Consider the following 16,503-nt stretch of genomic DNA (forward strand, 5'->3'; position numbering starts at 1 on the left):
CTCGCAGATGTATATAGATTAAATCATATCCCCATAAAACCAGCTTCCAGCAGCGAGGCGATGAGTTTGGCATTCATTGCGTCGTCGTTGAGTTCGGGCGCACACAAACTGTCACACGCCCGCAAGATTACGCGGGAGTCCGGTTGGCTGGCCGCAGAGAATCGCGACGGGGCTCGGGTGAGAGAAATTTCTGAAATTTACACTCGATCGTTAAAACTACGGCCCCACAATAATATCCAGCTGGGATAGTTAGTCGGTTCTGTAGTACGAGGTTGGTTTTTTTTGCTTACAGATGCTCTGTCCGTCCGGGGTGATAGCCACCTAATTCGGAGGCTCAACAGATATTAACGATGCGTGGCAAAAGAGCATATTTACATCTTTCAGTACTGGTCAACAGTACGTCACCAAGAAGACACACCGAGTTAAATTTGGTAAATCCGATTTGCAATAATTCAGTTATATTTGTTAAGCAAACAAAGAGGTAGCCGCGTTTAAATAATAACTGCAGTAATTCAAATAATAATTGAAAACACTACGCTAAGACAAACATCAACATTAAATATGCTATCAGAAAAGAATGCTTCCACGATGTTATACAGCTGTTCTAAATCATACAATAACTCATAGCAACTTTGAGCTTGATTCGCTGAAAAGAAAACCACCATCGCAACCTGGGCCGGATGCCAGGCTCAACGAATTCAACCACCGCAAAATAATAGCTGCTGGTCCCGTAAGAAATTACTATAATCAAATTTGTCACTCTAATTATGTCACGCGTGCTACCGCGCATTTTTCTCCACTTATTTCGCGCTTCGACGAGGTCTTACCATCTTAGTGCTTGCACTAGACCCGAGTGGCTTCCGCCAAAGGCCATTTGTGTGGCCAGCCGCAGCGTTGAATAAACATGCCAGGGGTCGTAAAAAAACTTGAAGAACCCGCAAAAGGAAGTGGCATCAACGCAGAAACAGAAATAGCACATTCATAAATGATAATGATAATAATCCTATAACGGATCTTCCACGGATGGACACGGTGTAGCTAGAGACGAAGGGGAGCTAGAGTGCCCGAGGGACGGCGGTCAGTGCAAGGTGTAAAATTACAGAGTACACGGTTGACCACATCTTGGCCACTGTCGGTTGTGGCTCTGGGTGGGGTTTTGGGGAGGAATAGCCCCGTTTGAAAGCTAACCGCATGTTAAGCATAGCGCATGAGTGTTTATAGCCTTCAGAAAGTGGAATGGAAAGTGTGAATGATGACCACGTGAAGAGACCCTTCGGAGCGGATTAGTGCGTGCCACGTGGATGAGTATTATTGTTATTGCAGTGCCGCATCTAGTTATAACTACTGCAGCTAGTAATAAAAACGAAAGCCATCATCGACACCTTTTATTGCAACTTTTTCTAGTGCATTTTCCTTTACTTGGCTTCACAAAGCATTCGAGGGCAAACGAACGTTCCACTCACGTGCATGTTTTCTAGGATCCTATAACTCCGACGTAGACCCCTAAATCATTTAAACAGTCATAATATCCTGAGCATACGAAAAAACAACCTATCTTGGTCCAAAACATCAACTCATATATCATAAGGTTTATTGTCGTTGAGATAAATTTCCCTCCGACCGTGTGCCGTCCTTGTGCGTTTGCATAAAGACACGAACACATAAACCGAAGCATTGAGGCATCGGATATTTCACTTGTATTTTTTCATCCGCTTTAGGAGCATCGAGAGAGAGAGAGCCCACTCAAGATTGGCGACCGAACTCAGCTTAAGACGACCCAACGGCGAAGAACGTTACTGTGTAAAGATTTATTAATATTTGCAATAATTTATGGTGTGCGAGGCAAAGTGTTGAGAAATAACCTCTGCAATGCATCCGGCGACGAACCTTAGAGCGGGTTTTGATGTCTTGGTTTTGTAGCTCTATCAAAAATCATCTATTAGATGCAGCTAAATCATTACCTACCAAAATTGAGTGTTGTAATGCAGTAAAATTTCATTTCATTCAATCGAAACTGAATAAACGCAGTCAATCAGTCGTCTACGGTAGCATTCATATTCATTTAACGCATCAGTTGCTGTTGATCTGAAACTCGGTTCATGGCTCTTCACTCACCGTCACTTTTAAATGAGTCGCAATCAGTGATGTACCAAATCGGGTTTCTATAATTTTGGAGAAAAACCCAAGGTTTTTTCCCGGTTAAAACGGTTTTTTCGCTGGAAGATTGGATTTTTTGCAATTTTTTGATATTCTAGTAATTGAACATTAATGTATTGTTATCCAAACATTTTTATTTTATTTAGGAGCATTATTGTCATAAATCATTGCATGTATATGAATTCTGAATGGTTTTCCTCGATTGAACCATTGTTATAGCGGTTATCCAACATTTCTTTACAAATATTGTGGTTAAATTAGTAGGGTTGCCACCCCTCCGGATTTGACCCGGAGACTCCGCTTTTCGGGAACGATCTCCGGGCCTCCGGGTTTTATATCAATTTCTCCAGGTTTGGTGGGAAGACGCATAATTTCAATTTTTATTTATTACAAAATATTTAAAAAGTCTAAGTTAACTATTACTCTGGTTCAGATTACTATTACTCTGGTTGCCTGACTAACCCTTCGTTTCAGGAAGGCGAAGATAAGTTTACCAAATATGTCTGATTTCTTTCACAAAGAAATGAAAATGAAAAAGAAATCAAATTTACTACAAATTAAGGAAAGTAATATGTCACTATATGCTACAATTGAAATGTTACATCCCACTAAGTCGCTCAAAATAGTGTAAAAAAATTATTTTGCTGCAATTTTACCAAATCAATTCACTATTAGTGGAGCTGGAGCTGCACCAAGGTATTGTAAATTTGTTCTGATCGAACTGGCTAGGTCAACATGAAACGAGTTCTTCCGGTGTTGTTGTTCCAGCGATTCGTAACTGTTGCCTAGGGAGGTGAGTTTTGCCTCTTGTTGGGACCTCTGGTGATGAATAATCGACACAACATAGTGCTCCCTGTGTAATGCTGCTGCCCTGCCTCAGTTGCTCGCTTTTTCCTGTTAGTTGTGGAGGAGAGCAATGCTCGTTCGACTTGTCCTCTACAGCGAGAGTAGCAGATGCTTTTGTATTCGTGGCACTTAGTCGGGGAAGTTAAATACTACACCAGCTTAAATTACAGCTTTACTTTAACTTAGTAATAAAAAACGAATAAAGTTCTCTAAAATGCCGAGCAATCGTTTTTATTTCATTTTCTGTCTAGTTCCACTGAAAATCCACCACCCCTCAGGTCAGTGAAAATCTCCGGGTCAAAGCCTCTCACGAGGTGGCAACCCTATAAATAAGTGATAAAACTTTTCAACACGTTTTGGGCTAATTCGATTGCGTTTCTTACTGTAAATCCACCTAAACGTACTAAACAGTTTTTTCTACTGTTGCTGATGTAGTTGATTCCGAAAGAATTTGGATTGTGATTTGTGAGAGTTCTGATTACTGTTCATACTAAAGACGAATGTCAAGGCCACTCGCTTTCTTCATATTACTCACTTTTACTTTTCACCGAACTAAATAGTTATTTTCTAAATTTTGTACGAATACTTACCTTATTTCGCTAAAACTATAGCAACCCCTAAAATGAGTAAGAAGCAGAATAAAAGTAGTTTTGGCATCACACGATTATTCTAATTTTCACTAGTCAGAGTAACAATGACTATTGTTCCCAGTATTATATGAAACAAGTTGGAATATGGAATGGACCGAAATTAAAGTCGCAGGAACAGAAATTGCTTCGTAAAACCCGTTATAGAGATACTAGAATGCGAAAATTGGATTTGAACTTCAAGTTTCAAAATCGGAGCTTTTCTATTATGTCCTATAGAATAAAAACCGTAAAAGTATATCCGGTTCTTACAAAGGACTTTTCTTTATCCAACTTTTAATCTTGAATGTAACGTTGTACGGAATTTCCTGTGAGCGAATTATACTGGAGGTTCATACTTACCGACTTTTTCGGGTGAGAATATTCTAAGCGATTCTCATGCTCAAGGATCTCTGTCCGATTTTTACGCTTGATGTTTATATTCGATTTTTACATGCTAAGATATCTGGACTGGGTTCTACAGTATATTTTATCCTTGCGACTTTTATTTTCAGTCTCTCAAATGTAAATGCAAGATTCTTTAACCCTCCGGAAGTCGCGCTTATGGCCCACTGAACGAGCAGCCGCTGGTGCCCTAAGACGATTTCGCTAGATTTTCAGGACAGCGTGCACTCAGTGCACTAGCGCGACTACCGAAATGTTATAAAACGTTAAATGAACATCATACATTCGATACAACGAAAAAACCCATATTTCATCCGGGTTAAAGTGATTTGGGAAAAAACCCGGTTAAAACCCAAAAATAAAAACCCGGGAAGATGGAATTTTTCCAATCGGTACATCACTGGTCGCAATTCATAGTCAACCTCCTTCGTTTGATCCTCTCAAATGAATAGATCCGCTTTCAATTTACCCAGCGAGCAACCGTCAAATGAGATCCGGGCAAACCTAAGACAAGAAGAGACAACTGGCTTCGTATTTTTGGGTATCTTGCTATTCTTGTGCCAGATGACAGATGAGTGTATGCAGCTAGCGAGGTTGGCAGTGCAGCCAATTTCTTTGTCATATTTAGAAATGTTGCTGTAATACACATAATAATGACCGTTTTATTAACACACATTTCTCCAAAATTTATCTGGTGCTAATCATACCAACATTTTTATCACACTCTACATGTTTCTAGTAAATTTGGCCAGCATAACAGCCTATTCATCAGAATCAAATTTGCAACAAAAATATAATAGAGATGAACGTACTACCAAATACGTTTTTCATTGCAACCAGTTCCAACAAGCTGTTTATTTGTTTATTTGTTGTACCGTCACCAACAGACCCCTTGGCCCCAATGGTGGTTACTTAAACTAATTACATTTCAGAATACGAATAATTTTAGTTTTTATCGAATTCCTTGTCAGGTTGAAGTCAAACGCCGTCGCCACACTGTTAAACACACGCTGGAGTCCGGTAACAGCGCCCTGGCGCCCATAGTTAGTTCTCCTGAATGGGACTCGCAGAAGAGAGTTATTGCGCAGAGCTCGAACGCGAGCTTGAAGATCGAGGCGTCCGAGGATTGTAGGGCAATCCACCCTGGCAGACAGTAAGTCCGAGACGAACAGGGCTCGAGAGCAGTCCCTCCGGATGCTTAGAGTATCGAGCTGTATTAACTGACAACGGTTTTCGTAGCTCGGCAGCTGAAATCTGTTTTGCCAAGGAAGATGTCGGAGTGCAAAGCGTATGAACCGGCGTTGGACGGCCTCGATTCTGTCGACACCGTTCTGGTAGTAAGGGTTCCAAACAGCAGAACAATATTCCAGTGTTGAGCGAACCAGCGCACAATAGAGAGATTTTAAACAGTATACGTCCTTAAAGTTTTTCGCTATTCGAAAGATGAACCCAAGCTGTCTTGAAGCCTTATCCACAATGGATGATGTATGTGGTTTGAACGTTAGTGCCGAATCCATGATGACTCCGAGATCCTTGACGTTAGAGTGTCTTGGAATACTCGAGTCGAAGAGATGGTAGTTAAACTGAATCGGATGGCGTTTCCGCGTGAACGTAACGATTGAGCATTTGCTCGGGTTTAAAACCATTCTGTTTAGATCACACCACGTACTAAAGCTGTCCAATTCCCTCTGAAGAAGCTCGGCATCGGTTTTATCCCGTATTTGTTGAAAAATTTTCATGTCGTCGGCAAAAGAAAGGCGGGGTCCTTGTAATTTGATGTTGACGTCATTAAAGTAGAGGAGGAATATCACTGGACCGAGATGGCTTCCTTGTGGGATACCGGATGTAGCGAAGAATGGTGTAGATAGACAGTCCTTAATGCTGATTTGGAGCTGCCTTCCTTCGAGGTAGGAACGAAACCAGCGCAGAAGTTGTCCATGAATACCGAGTTTGTCCAGCTTCGCTATTGCGATATCATGATTGATTTTGTCGAAGGCCGCAGATAGATCCATGTAAATAGCATCGGTTTGCAATCCGTCAGCGAATCCATCCATTGCATATGTTGTGAACGAGAGCAGGTTAGTCGTTGTCGATCGTTTAGGCATAAATCCGTGTTGATCGTCTGCAATGTAGTGTTTGCAGTGAAAGAAAAGAGGGTCTAAGACAACCAGCTCGAATAGTTTTGATACTGCACTTAAACACGAGATTCCTTGATAATTGTCAATGTTCGATTTGTTTCCTTTTTTGTGAACTGGAAACATGTGCGCTGCTTTCCAGCAGGAAGGGAATATTCCAGTATTGAGTGATAGCACAAAGACTCGCCGAAGTGGTTCAAGAAGCCCGCTGATGCACTTTTTGACAAAAATCGAAGGAACGCCATCTGGACCCGGGGAACTAGATGCTTTCAGCTTGGAATTTGCTGCAAGAATGGCAGCATTATCGACACAAATTCGGTTGATGGTTCGTCCTAGAGAAGGAGTTAGATTTGAAGCGGCAGCGACTTGTTGTGGGGAAAGGTTCTCGTCGGAAAAAACGCTTGAAAATTTGTCGGAAAACAATTGGCAAATTTCCTTAGTGTCGGTGCCTAAAACTCCATTTAATGACATACAAGATGGTAACCCGGATTCTTTTCGCTGCTCGTTCACATATTTCCAAAACGACTTGGGCTTGGATTTCAGTTGACGTTCGACGTTTCGCTGATATCTAAAAAAGGCACGTCTGCTTTGCTGTTTGTATTCGTGGTTGAGTTGAAAGTAGTGGTTTCGTAATGCAAGTGTCTTATGCTTCGAGAACTTTTTAAATGCGGCTCGTTTGGCAGTTTTTAATCGTCTAAGCACTGTTGATTGCCAGGGAGGGTGTTGATTTGTGCTGACTGTTCGTTTTGGCACATGACGGTCGATTAGGTAGTTAAGAATATTAGAAAACGTCATCGCTGCTTCGTTCGCGTCATCATTGTTAAGATTTTCGTCCCAATTTATATCCAACAGCGTGCTAACGATGCTGTCGTAGTCAGCGTTTTTAAAATCGTAGACGATAGAGCTTGAGACGTCTTCAAAACTCACTCCTAGGTTACCAGCGAGTACAAGATGTAGTGGGGGATGATGGCGCACATGCTGGACTAAAGGTGTCGGTGCGGCGCAGCAGTACGGAGCGTAGTCCCGGGCACTTACAAAGCAGAGGTCCAATGTACGTCCGTTCTCGTTGATGATATTATTAATTTGCCGAAGAGTTGCGCTACTGTAGTTGTCCAAGATACAACTGGCATTGTTGATAAGCACAGATTTTTCGATATCCAATCGTAGAAATCCGTTACTTGCTGGGCACCAGGTCAAGCCAGGTAAGTTAAAGTCGCCCAGTATAACAATATCATCAGATGGGGCAGCGATCGAGGTGATGAAAGAAACGGAGGAAAGATGTACATCGATCAGGCTGTAATCACGAATTCGGTCAGGTGGAAAATACACGACACACAGGAAGAGATTGCGATCGGCAAGTTTCACTGATATCCACACTTGCTCGGAGCTCTCCCACCGCTCATCGTTGATCACTCGGGCTTTTATACCATGGCGAACGGCGATGAGTACACCACCACCTGATGTCTTGCGGCTGTTGAGGGCATTGCGATCACAGCGGAAGACATCAAATGTTGAACCAAACACCTGGTGAGACAGAGTACGGTTGTTGAGCCACGTCTCGGTTAAGGCGATGACGTCATAACAGCAGCCCGTGGTCGCGAGCAAATAGCTGTCCGTTGATGAATTTAAGCCACCAACATTCTGGTAGTAAATCTCGATGTTATTGGATGACGGATCAGGTTCTGCAGAGGGCGAATCAACTGCATCGCGCTCCAGAATGCAGCGATCATCATCGGCGACAGAAATAGTTGACATCTCGTCACAAGATGTTAGAGCAAAAGGCAAATTACTGGAAGCGAAGAATACATCAGCGCTTGAAGTGTTCGGATCAGATGTATACTTGCCATTTGTGGCGGGTTGGAAGACCCTTTCACCCATCCCACACACAGGACCGGGACGACTGATGATCGCTGGCTGCAATTGCTCGACTGTGGCGGGGGGCTCGAGGGCTTCCATAGTGCCAACTGCGGTGCGTCCCAGTATGCGTTGAACCCCGATGGAGCGATGCGGAGAGCAGGAACGGGACGGTAGTAGCTTACGGCGAGTGTTGGACGATGAACTAGAAGCGTGAATCGGTTTAACCGTTGTATCGTTACAATTTGTATAATACTTGCCGAGAAAGGCGGCTTGGAAGACCCCTTCTCCACCCACACATACAGGACCGGGACGACTGCTGAACGCTGGCTGCAAGGGCTCGACTGTAGCGGGGGGATCGAGGGCTTCCATTGTACCAACTGCATTGCGTCCCAGTATGCGATCAGCGTCGACACTCCTTCACAATGGCGGTGTAGCTTGGTATAGTGGCATTGCCAATCGTTGCGGAGTCCTCTGTAGGGTTGATGGGCCGGGTTGACTTAGCGGAATACATGCGACTTCCGAAGGCGTAGGAAAATCAGTCGGTGGGCACCAAATGTTCTGGGTACGGCTATCCTCAAATTCCCTGAACAATATGCCTTGCGGCCATGTGTCAGGGTTAAGAGCTGCTTCACGGTACTTTGGGTGAACTCCAACTTTGAAAGATATGAAGTTCAGAGTACTGACGTCTATGCCTTTTTTAACAAGCGGAATGACCTTTATTTCCTCGTTGCAGTTTAGCCCTTCTTTGGACATTTTTTCGACTGTCTCCTTGCTAACGCTGGGATGAAAGCGGGAAAGATACATCCAGAGCAACGGAGTGGGAGGAGGAACCGTGAGAATGTTGCTATTATCGACTAGCTTTCGACCGCCGACAAGAATACTGCTCGGATCAGGACCATCCTCGCGACGACGTTTCTGAGGTGGTCGAGATGTACCGGAATTTGGCCGGACTGGAGTGGCTGTTGAAACCTTTCTGGCGAGGTGCGAAATTTGCTGGTTATTTTTTGATAACTCTGCCTTTAGTTCAGCACAGACGTCATCCGTTTTCCCAGCGATAGCAGCGATAACACATCCAAGCGAGGAAACGGTGTCGCGAAAGCGAGCAAACTTCATCAACTTGACACATTCATTGCACATCCAAAATAAATTTGGATTTTCGGCAAGTTTTTTCAAGAACGGCTTGTTGAGTTGTTTACCGCACTGCATATGCACCACATTTTTGCAAAATCCCATGCACTCGATAAAGTCATCGTCCGATTTGACGGTTTTCGCGCAGTGATCGCATGCACTTGTCATAATGCCGATTTTCTACCCGCCCTAGATCCGACTTTTCGTTTTCGTCTCACTGTGCGCCAAGTTATGGTGGGAAATACTTTCCTCTACTCGCGTGCAGATGGCGAAATGAGCGCGTGAATTTTTTGTGGGTAATTACACACAGGTCCGGTGATGTAAACAATCTCGATTTTCACTGGACTTTTTCACGACACAAAACAAAATTTGTAGAAAACACTTTAAAACTTCACAATACCAAGGGCGCAAACAAAATTTAAGATCGACTGATACGATAAACGACGATTAAACGGCACAAATCACGTCAAATATTAAAAAAATAACTGGAGCGATCAACACAAACAACTAATCGGTGAAAATACACTGAACCACTGTTATTACTAGATTCATTATTTTTCGTCAGATATCTGCGAATTTAAGAAACTTTGACAAATAAATATGATAGCCGCAGTATGCTATCATAATTGTACGAAGCTGTCAAATTCATGGCTAAAATCAAATATGTAATTCAGCTATTTTCTTTGCACCTCTACCAATATTTTCCTGTACACAATTCCAATGACATGGTAAAGGGCTAAAACACTAAAGGGGTAAAGTAACTAAAAGTCGCCATATTGGATTGATTGCAAAATGTCCTCAATCATTAGGTTCCGTGATCTACTGACCAGCCTTCCAAAAGCGGTATAGATTATGGTTTTCGCTTTGGTGGTTACTGGAAACCGCCATCTTTGTTTTCAAAATGGCCTAAATTAATAAATATTTTATGACTACTTTAAATGATACCCATATTGATAGTTATTTTCACTGTTTCTTGGTAATCAAAGGCCGCCATCTTGGATTTCAAAATGGTCTCACATCCTTTTAAATGACTTTAACCATCGAGCTTGAGCTTGATCTTGACCTTGTGCGACCACCCTTGGCTGCCACTCCGTTATCGATCTGGACTAGCTGGGGTAGCATTGCGCATCTCGAAACGTTTATTGTATTGGTTTATTGTATGCAAGCTTGTATGAAAAAGTCGATTCGAAATGGTTCCATAATGTCACCCCTGAAGTTGCACAGGAAATCAGTAGATAATTATACTCGAGGTTGGAGAAACATCTTTCAATGTGCAACACCTGGTAATCCTAAAGTGTTTATTGATCAAAACCGGCGCCGACCAGGCCCGAACGTAGATCGCGGAAGGAACGTTAGTCCGATACTTGCTTTTGCTAGAGGCCGTATACACTACTGCGCTCTCCACAAGTATCACGGGATAAGGATATTTGTTAGTAACTAGATATCGACCCATCAACTCATGAACCGGGAACCGACGGCTTTACTTCCTTTCCGAAGGAAGAATTTTCACCTCAGAAAAATCTCGACGACCTCGGCTGGGATTGAACCCAGACCAACTGGGATGGGTGGCTGCCACGCTTACCACTCAACCAACTGCGCCATCATTTAAAATGACTTTAACCATCGATTTCTGTTATCTATCATCTTGGACCTTTAACGAGTTCGACCGTTTTCTTCTAAGACAAAACAAGGCAACTAGTAATACGATTTCTGTATATTTCTGTATTTTGCTAGTACGTCCATCGCTATATCAATTTTTGTGGCAAATTTGATTCTGATGAATAGGCTGTTAGGCTGGCCAAATTTGCTTGAAACATGTAGTATGTGATAAAAACGTTGGATTGATTAGTTCCAGATACATTTTGGAGAAATGTGAGTTAATAAAACGGTCATTATTATGTGTATTATAGTAACATATCTAAATATAACAAAGAAATTGGCTGCACTGCCAACCTCGCTAGCTGCATACACTCATCTGTCAACAATTATTCAGCAGGGTACAAGAAAGGTCTAATGGCGTTTTCGATTGACCCCAAAACTGAGTCAGGTGCTAACCCCAACCGCTGTCAGTTCATACATTTTGACAGCAGTTGGGGTTAGAAACTAACTCAGTTCCGCTTCAAGCAAAAACGACATAAGACAAGACCTGGGACGGGACCTGCGGAAAGAAGAAAAACGCGTGTGAAATTGATCCGGCACGCAAATGTCAGATTGAACCTGCTGTCCTCAGAGTGATTAATATGGGGGTGTATTGTAGTTGAAATTGAGAAAATGTTAACCTTTTTCAAATATATCAATAAATTAATCATCAGATCAATAATAATAGTGGAAATGATAGTAACAAAAAATCAAGACTGTGCAATATAGAGAACTTTTATAGTATTTTTTCGATAACATTTTATAGTGATCAAAAATATTATTGAATAAATTCAGAATTTTATTTATGCATCGATAGCATACTTTTCTATCTGCCTCTCGTTTCTTCTGCTATAAATTTCATGCATTGGACATACTCGGTCTATCCACTCATTGAATGCTTACTAGAAGTAAATGCTAGAAAATGCATAAAAATCACAGCAGAATAAAAGAGACGGGAATAAAAAGTATGTTAGCTATGCATATTTTTATTTCTCAGTGTAGGAATAATGTTGTATGAAATAAATATAAATAAACCGAGTTGCAATCGTCTTCGTTGTCTGGACGATCGAACGATTTTGAATCTCGAGGATCAGCGTAATTATGTTCCTTTAAGACTGGCGACGAGTACAATGGAAGAGAGCTACGTAATTTGTCTGCATAGTTCGTCATCATCTGAATCAAGATCTAAGCACGAGTATATTGACGGAACTTTTGTGTACGTTCCCTACTCTATCTACGTAGTAATCGTAAATGAGCCTAATTTCTAATTTCGAGATCGTCAATTCTTGTGAACTTCTCGGACTGTTCCCTCAAATCGGGATTCACCGGAAAACGGTAAAAAGTTATCTCCGGATTTTTCACTTTATAACGACCGCAATTTTTTACCTTGCACTTCATGACAATGGATTCACGAAAAAAAATTGAAAGTTCACTATGAATTCTTGTTTGTTCTTTAATAAAGTCATGTCATTTCTTGAACTACACCAAGTATTAGTGTGTGTGAATCGAAGAAGTAAGATATAACAAACAAAAAGAAATAATAAGAAAACGCGAATCCGCAGGTCCCGTCCCAGGACAAGACGTGACAATCGGCTTCTTATTTTTCCTTCGAAATTCTTCTTTTCGTACTTTTTCACCCTGACGGAATCTTCCGAACAGTGTTGCTATTTTTATTAATAAAAAAGAAGTCTTGTTAATTTTTTTATGCCGGCAATATTTTGTATCTTTGTTCCACTATACTGATGAAGGGCACCGTTTTTCCATGTCATGGGTGTTTAATAAGGTTTGATGAAACAATTTTCTGAAAAATTTTAGATTATGATGTGGTTTCTGTCTTATTTTTTTGTTAAAGTTAATCAACATGCATAGTAAATGCATGATAAATACTTGTTTCACTTTGCCACACAATTTCTGTTCAATTTAATCATTTTTACTTTTTTAACGATAATAATTTTATTTGTCAAAAGTAATGACAATCTTTTCCTATAAATATAGCAACACTGCCAACCATCATTTCACTATCCCTGCAGTAACATTCGGTACGGTGCAAAAAGTCAGGAACAACCAATCAGGAGCTGGACCATTATGACGTAAAATTGGAACAAAACATTTTTTGATAACTTGCCATTAACTGAGAAAGTTACTAATTTGCTTTCAATTACTATTTGAGTACTCAAAAATAATTTTATTTGGATGTTACTAGCATTACATTGGATGTGATAGCGTTTTTTAGGCAGGTATCTTAAAATGGCACTTGGTCCTCTTTGGTTTAACACAGGCCAATTGACAATGAACTCTGAGTGACTCAAACGAAAACGGCAGCAGAAATCAACTGGTGCAGACTATTGGTAATATCCTTGAATTTTATCAAAGTTTTGGTACATTATATATACTTTTATAGAGAAAAATATGGGACGCAGAAAACCCGCCAAACTTACCCCGGCACCGAGGAAAATTGGCGGTATGTATGTGTATGCCAGAAAATAAGCCATCAAATGGAGATCGATTAATTACTTCAGGGGTTCTTATGGAACGTGCTGAATGTCTTTCCAATAAAACTGCATAGTAACCGACATTTGCTATTATATTTCAGTCTCAATACCCCGGCATTACGACTTCGACGCGTACATCATATTCAAAAACAAATTGTCGAAATTCTTCATACACACCAACTCCCATCCAAATGGAACTAGACAACATATTGATAAGGATACAATACCTATCATTTGAACCTAAGTTTGTGAAAGTTGAGTTAGCCATCCCGCAGAAAATGATGAGTATTTAATTCAGGGACCTTGTCACTTCTTCGAAGCTCCCGGTTCCGTTGTATGTTGCCAAAGTCATCAAAGAGGGTTTAATTGGGCGTTAGTGAGTCAGAATCACAAACCCTTGCAATTTAGAAAATATTTTGCTAATTTTTAGCAAGGTGGAACCAGTTTATATGGGTATTTGAAGTGTGACCGCACTCTTCAACCCGAAACTCTGGAACCAGAACTCCGATCCAAATAAAATTCAACAGCAACTGGCGATTTCATTTGAGTATAACTTTGCTAAAATCGGCCCAGAAATACATGAAAAATTTATGAGATTATTTGACACATACACACAGAGACTTTGTGCTATCTCGACGAACTGAGCCTCGGTTAGAAAGTTATTGTTCCGAGCGATTGTATAGGGGAGAGTGTATAAAGTTGATCTCATAACTTTTCAATGAAATAAAAATTTCAATCGCAAAATTCGACATTTTGTAGTCAATTCGAATTGTAAGAGCTATGAATAGTATGTAAATCCGAATACTATGTCCTGTCAGTAATATAAACAGTTTTGAAAATCATACCAAAACGAGATTTTTGTAAAAACGTGTGGTAACTTGATCGCCTATCTACTAGGTCTAAAGTAACAAAGCACACTATGACTAATTGACACTAAAGCTCAGCTAATCTCCTATTCTGATAAATTAATTAATAAGATTACCTTTTTAAATGCACGACAAACTTCAACCACAGTAGAAAGTCAAGACAAGTATTTGCGGTAAATCAGTGCTGTTTAACTGGCTTCTCCAACCTTCAATAACTTATACCATAACTTGTTCACGGGAAAAACATTTTAGATCAATTAATAGTGCCAGGTACTTAAGGTAAACGATGTTTTTCTATTTCTATACATTTCGAAAGTGTTTGAGAGAGCTAATGATAGGGATCAAGTATGCCCAGTGTTATAGGGATCAAAAATACCTGTTGTATGAAGGGAACAAAATTTAAAACTTTTTATATGCGTTGTGAAACTTTATATTCGAAAAACGTGTTTTCTTAGACAAAACCTCTTAGAAAGTATTCGTACTAAAAATATTTATATATAATTAGTTCGACGATCTCATACAACCGTTCAAAAAATTTGTAAGAAGATTTTCGAGATGAATTTAAACACATATTTTCTAAAGTATTATGCAACTTTTCCATACCAAATATAATACATTAGATTTGTTTTTGAAACATCATAAATGACCAAATATTTCATTTTCTTTTTATACTGTGAGTTTTTTGTATAGATTTTGATATATGGCCAGGGAATCAAATATCCCTAAGGATCAAGTGTCTTCACTCTCCCCTAAACTTTCTTTATGAGAAAGGCAAACTCAGCAAAATCCCAAAAAGTTGTTTTTGCCAAGAAAAAAATGTTAGTGATTACATCAAATATCGATGTTTCATGCATTTTAACGACATTTCAAACCTATGAATTTGATTCCAGAATTTAATGTAGTCGCCTGTCTGAAAAAAATGTTTCCTCCGGCTTATATGGGAATTTAATATGGGACTGGACGATTCACTTTCGGAACCATATAACCGATCCGTACGAAATTTAACGGCAGTCTATGGAGATAATATCCCTTTCATTTCAGACTATTTTTTTTTAAAATCGGCTCAACCAGCTCCGAGAAATTGAAGTGAGTATTTTAATTTTGAAAGAGGGCCATTTGTCCCGGGACTACCGGAAACTGTTATGGTGACTAATATGTGAGATTTCAGAAGGGGAGGGGAGAAGGGTGGATGGAAAGTGCATCTAACCGCATTTTTATATTCCATTTGATACTTCATTTATGAAAATCGGTTCAGTCATCACCGAATAACCGATGGGACTGTTATTCTGTAATGTGCCCGAAACCCGTAGCTTCCGGAATTGTCGATAATGGACAATATATTCTAGGAAGCTTTGGGTAGCCGTCAGTGATCTCGATCTGCTATTCGAAGTAATATGATGTCCATTTCAATAGATCTTTAAACTCTGAGGTTTTACAATTGCATCGGTTTATTTTGGGAATTTCTGTGTGACCTCACCAACCCACCTATAGCTCCGGAACCCACAATCAGATCTGAAAAGAATTCAATGGCAATCAATGGGAGTGCCATATCTTTCATTTGAAATCAAGTTTGTAAAAATCGGTCAAGACTTCGCTGAGAAATAGGTGTTACATTAACTTAGAAACTTGGCAAGCTCCACGGGGCATCAAGAACCGTCATAGGTGGCCAATATATTCAAAGCAACTTTGTTTGGTCATTAGTAATCTAGACCCGCCAATCTAAGTATTATTGCATATATCCTAATATGTCAATTGGCCATAATGGTGATACCAATTTATTTGGCCATATTCTGTTTGACCGTAGGTACTCTCCAACCCGTAACTCCAGAACTTAAATAAAAAATTGAATAGCAACCAATGGGAAAACGGTACCTTTCAATTTGAGACATACTTGCAAATTGATCCAGCCATCTCTGAGAAACAGACATTTATGCCACATACACAGATACACACACAGACATTTTTCGATCTCGTCTTCGAATTATATATGAGACTCGGCCCTCTGGGTTTCTGTTAAATAGTTATTGTTTGTAGCGATTGCAAAACCTTTCTATATGAAAAAGACAGAACATTCATTGTTTCTGTTGAAAAGTGGTCCCGAAATTGTTACCATTGGAAACATACCGCCTTTGACTATCTTTTCCATGCAATTGAACTATTGTAAGTATTCAAGAAACAATACGTTGAGTATCGTAAGGAAAAAAAACTGAGCTACTTCTAGAACTACGAAAGAAGCGCATATCATGATCAAAATAGGTTTTGAGTATTTGTTTACATCTTCAGTTTGAAGTAATAATAGTTTTCGAGTCCTATGAGCGCACTTTTAAAAAATTGGACATGAAATGGTAAATAA

General features: G+C 40.2%; 2 protein-coding genes across 2 annotated transcripts in view; both read right to left on the reverse strand.

Annotated features, from left to right (window-relative positions):
• Positions 1 to 16,503, reverse strand: part of LOC131680863 (protein apterous) — a 268,007-nt gene that overhangs the window by 114,690 nt on the left and 136,814 nt on the right. The window lies entirely within an intron of this gene.
• Positions 7,967 to 9,673, reverse strand: LOC131680864 (uncharacterized). Its single transcript, XM_058961579.1, has 2 exons — positions 8,280 to 9,673; positions 7,967 to 8,228 (listed from the first exon to the last, which is right to left on the reverse strand). The coding sequence occupies exon 1, from the start codon at positions 9,320 to 9,322 to the stop codon at positions 8,444 to 8,446; it is 879 nt and encodes a 292-aa protein (XP_058817562.1). The 5' UTR covers positions 9,323 to 9,673; the 3' UTR covers positions 7,967 to 8,228; positions 8,280 to 8,443.

This window comes from Topomyia yanbarensis, chromosome 2 (genome assembly GCF_030247195.1).
Source record: "Topomyia yanbarensis strain Yona2022 chromosome 2, ASM3024719v1, whole genome shotgun sequence".
Lineage (NCBI taxonomy): Eukaryota > Metazoa > Arthropoda > Insecta > Diptera > Culicidae > Topomyia > Topomyia yanbarensis.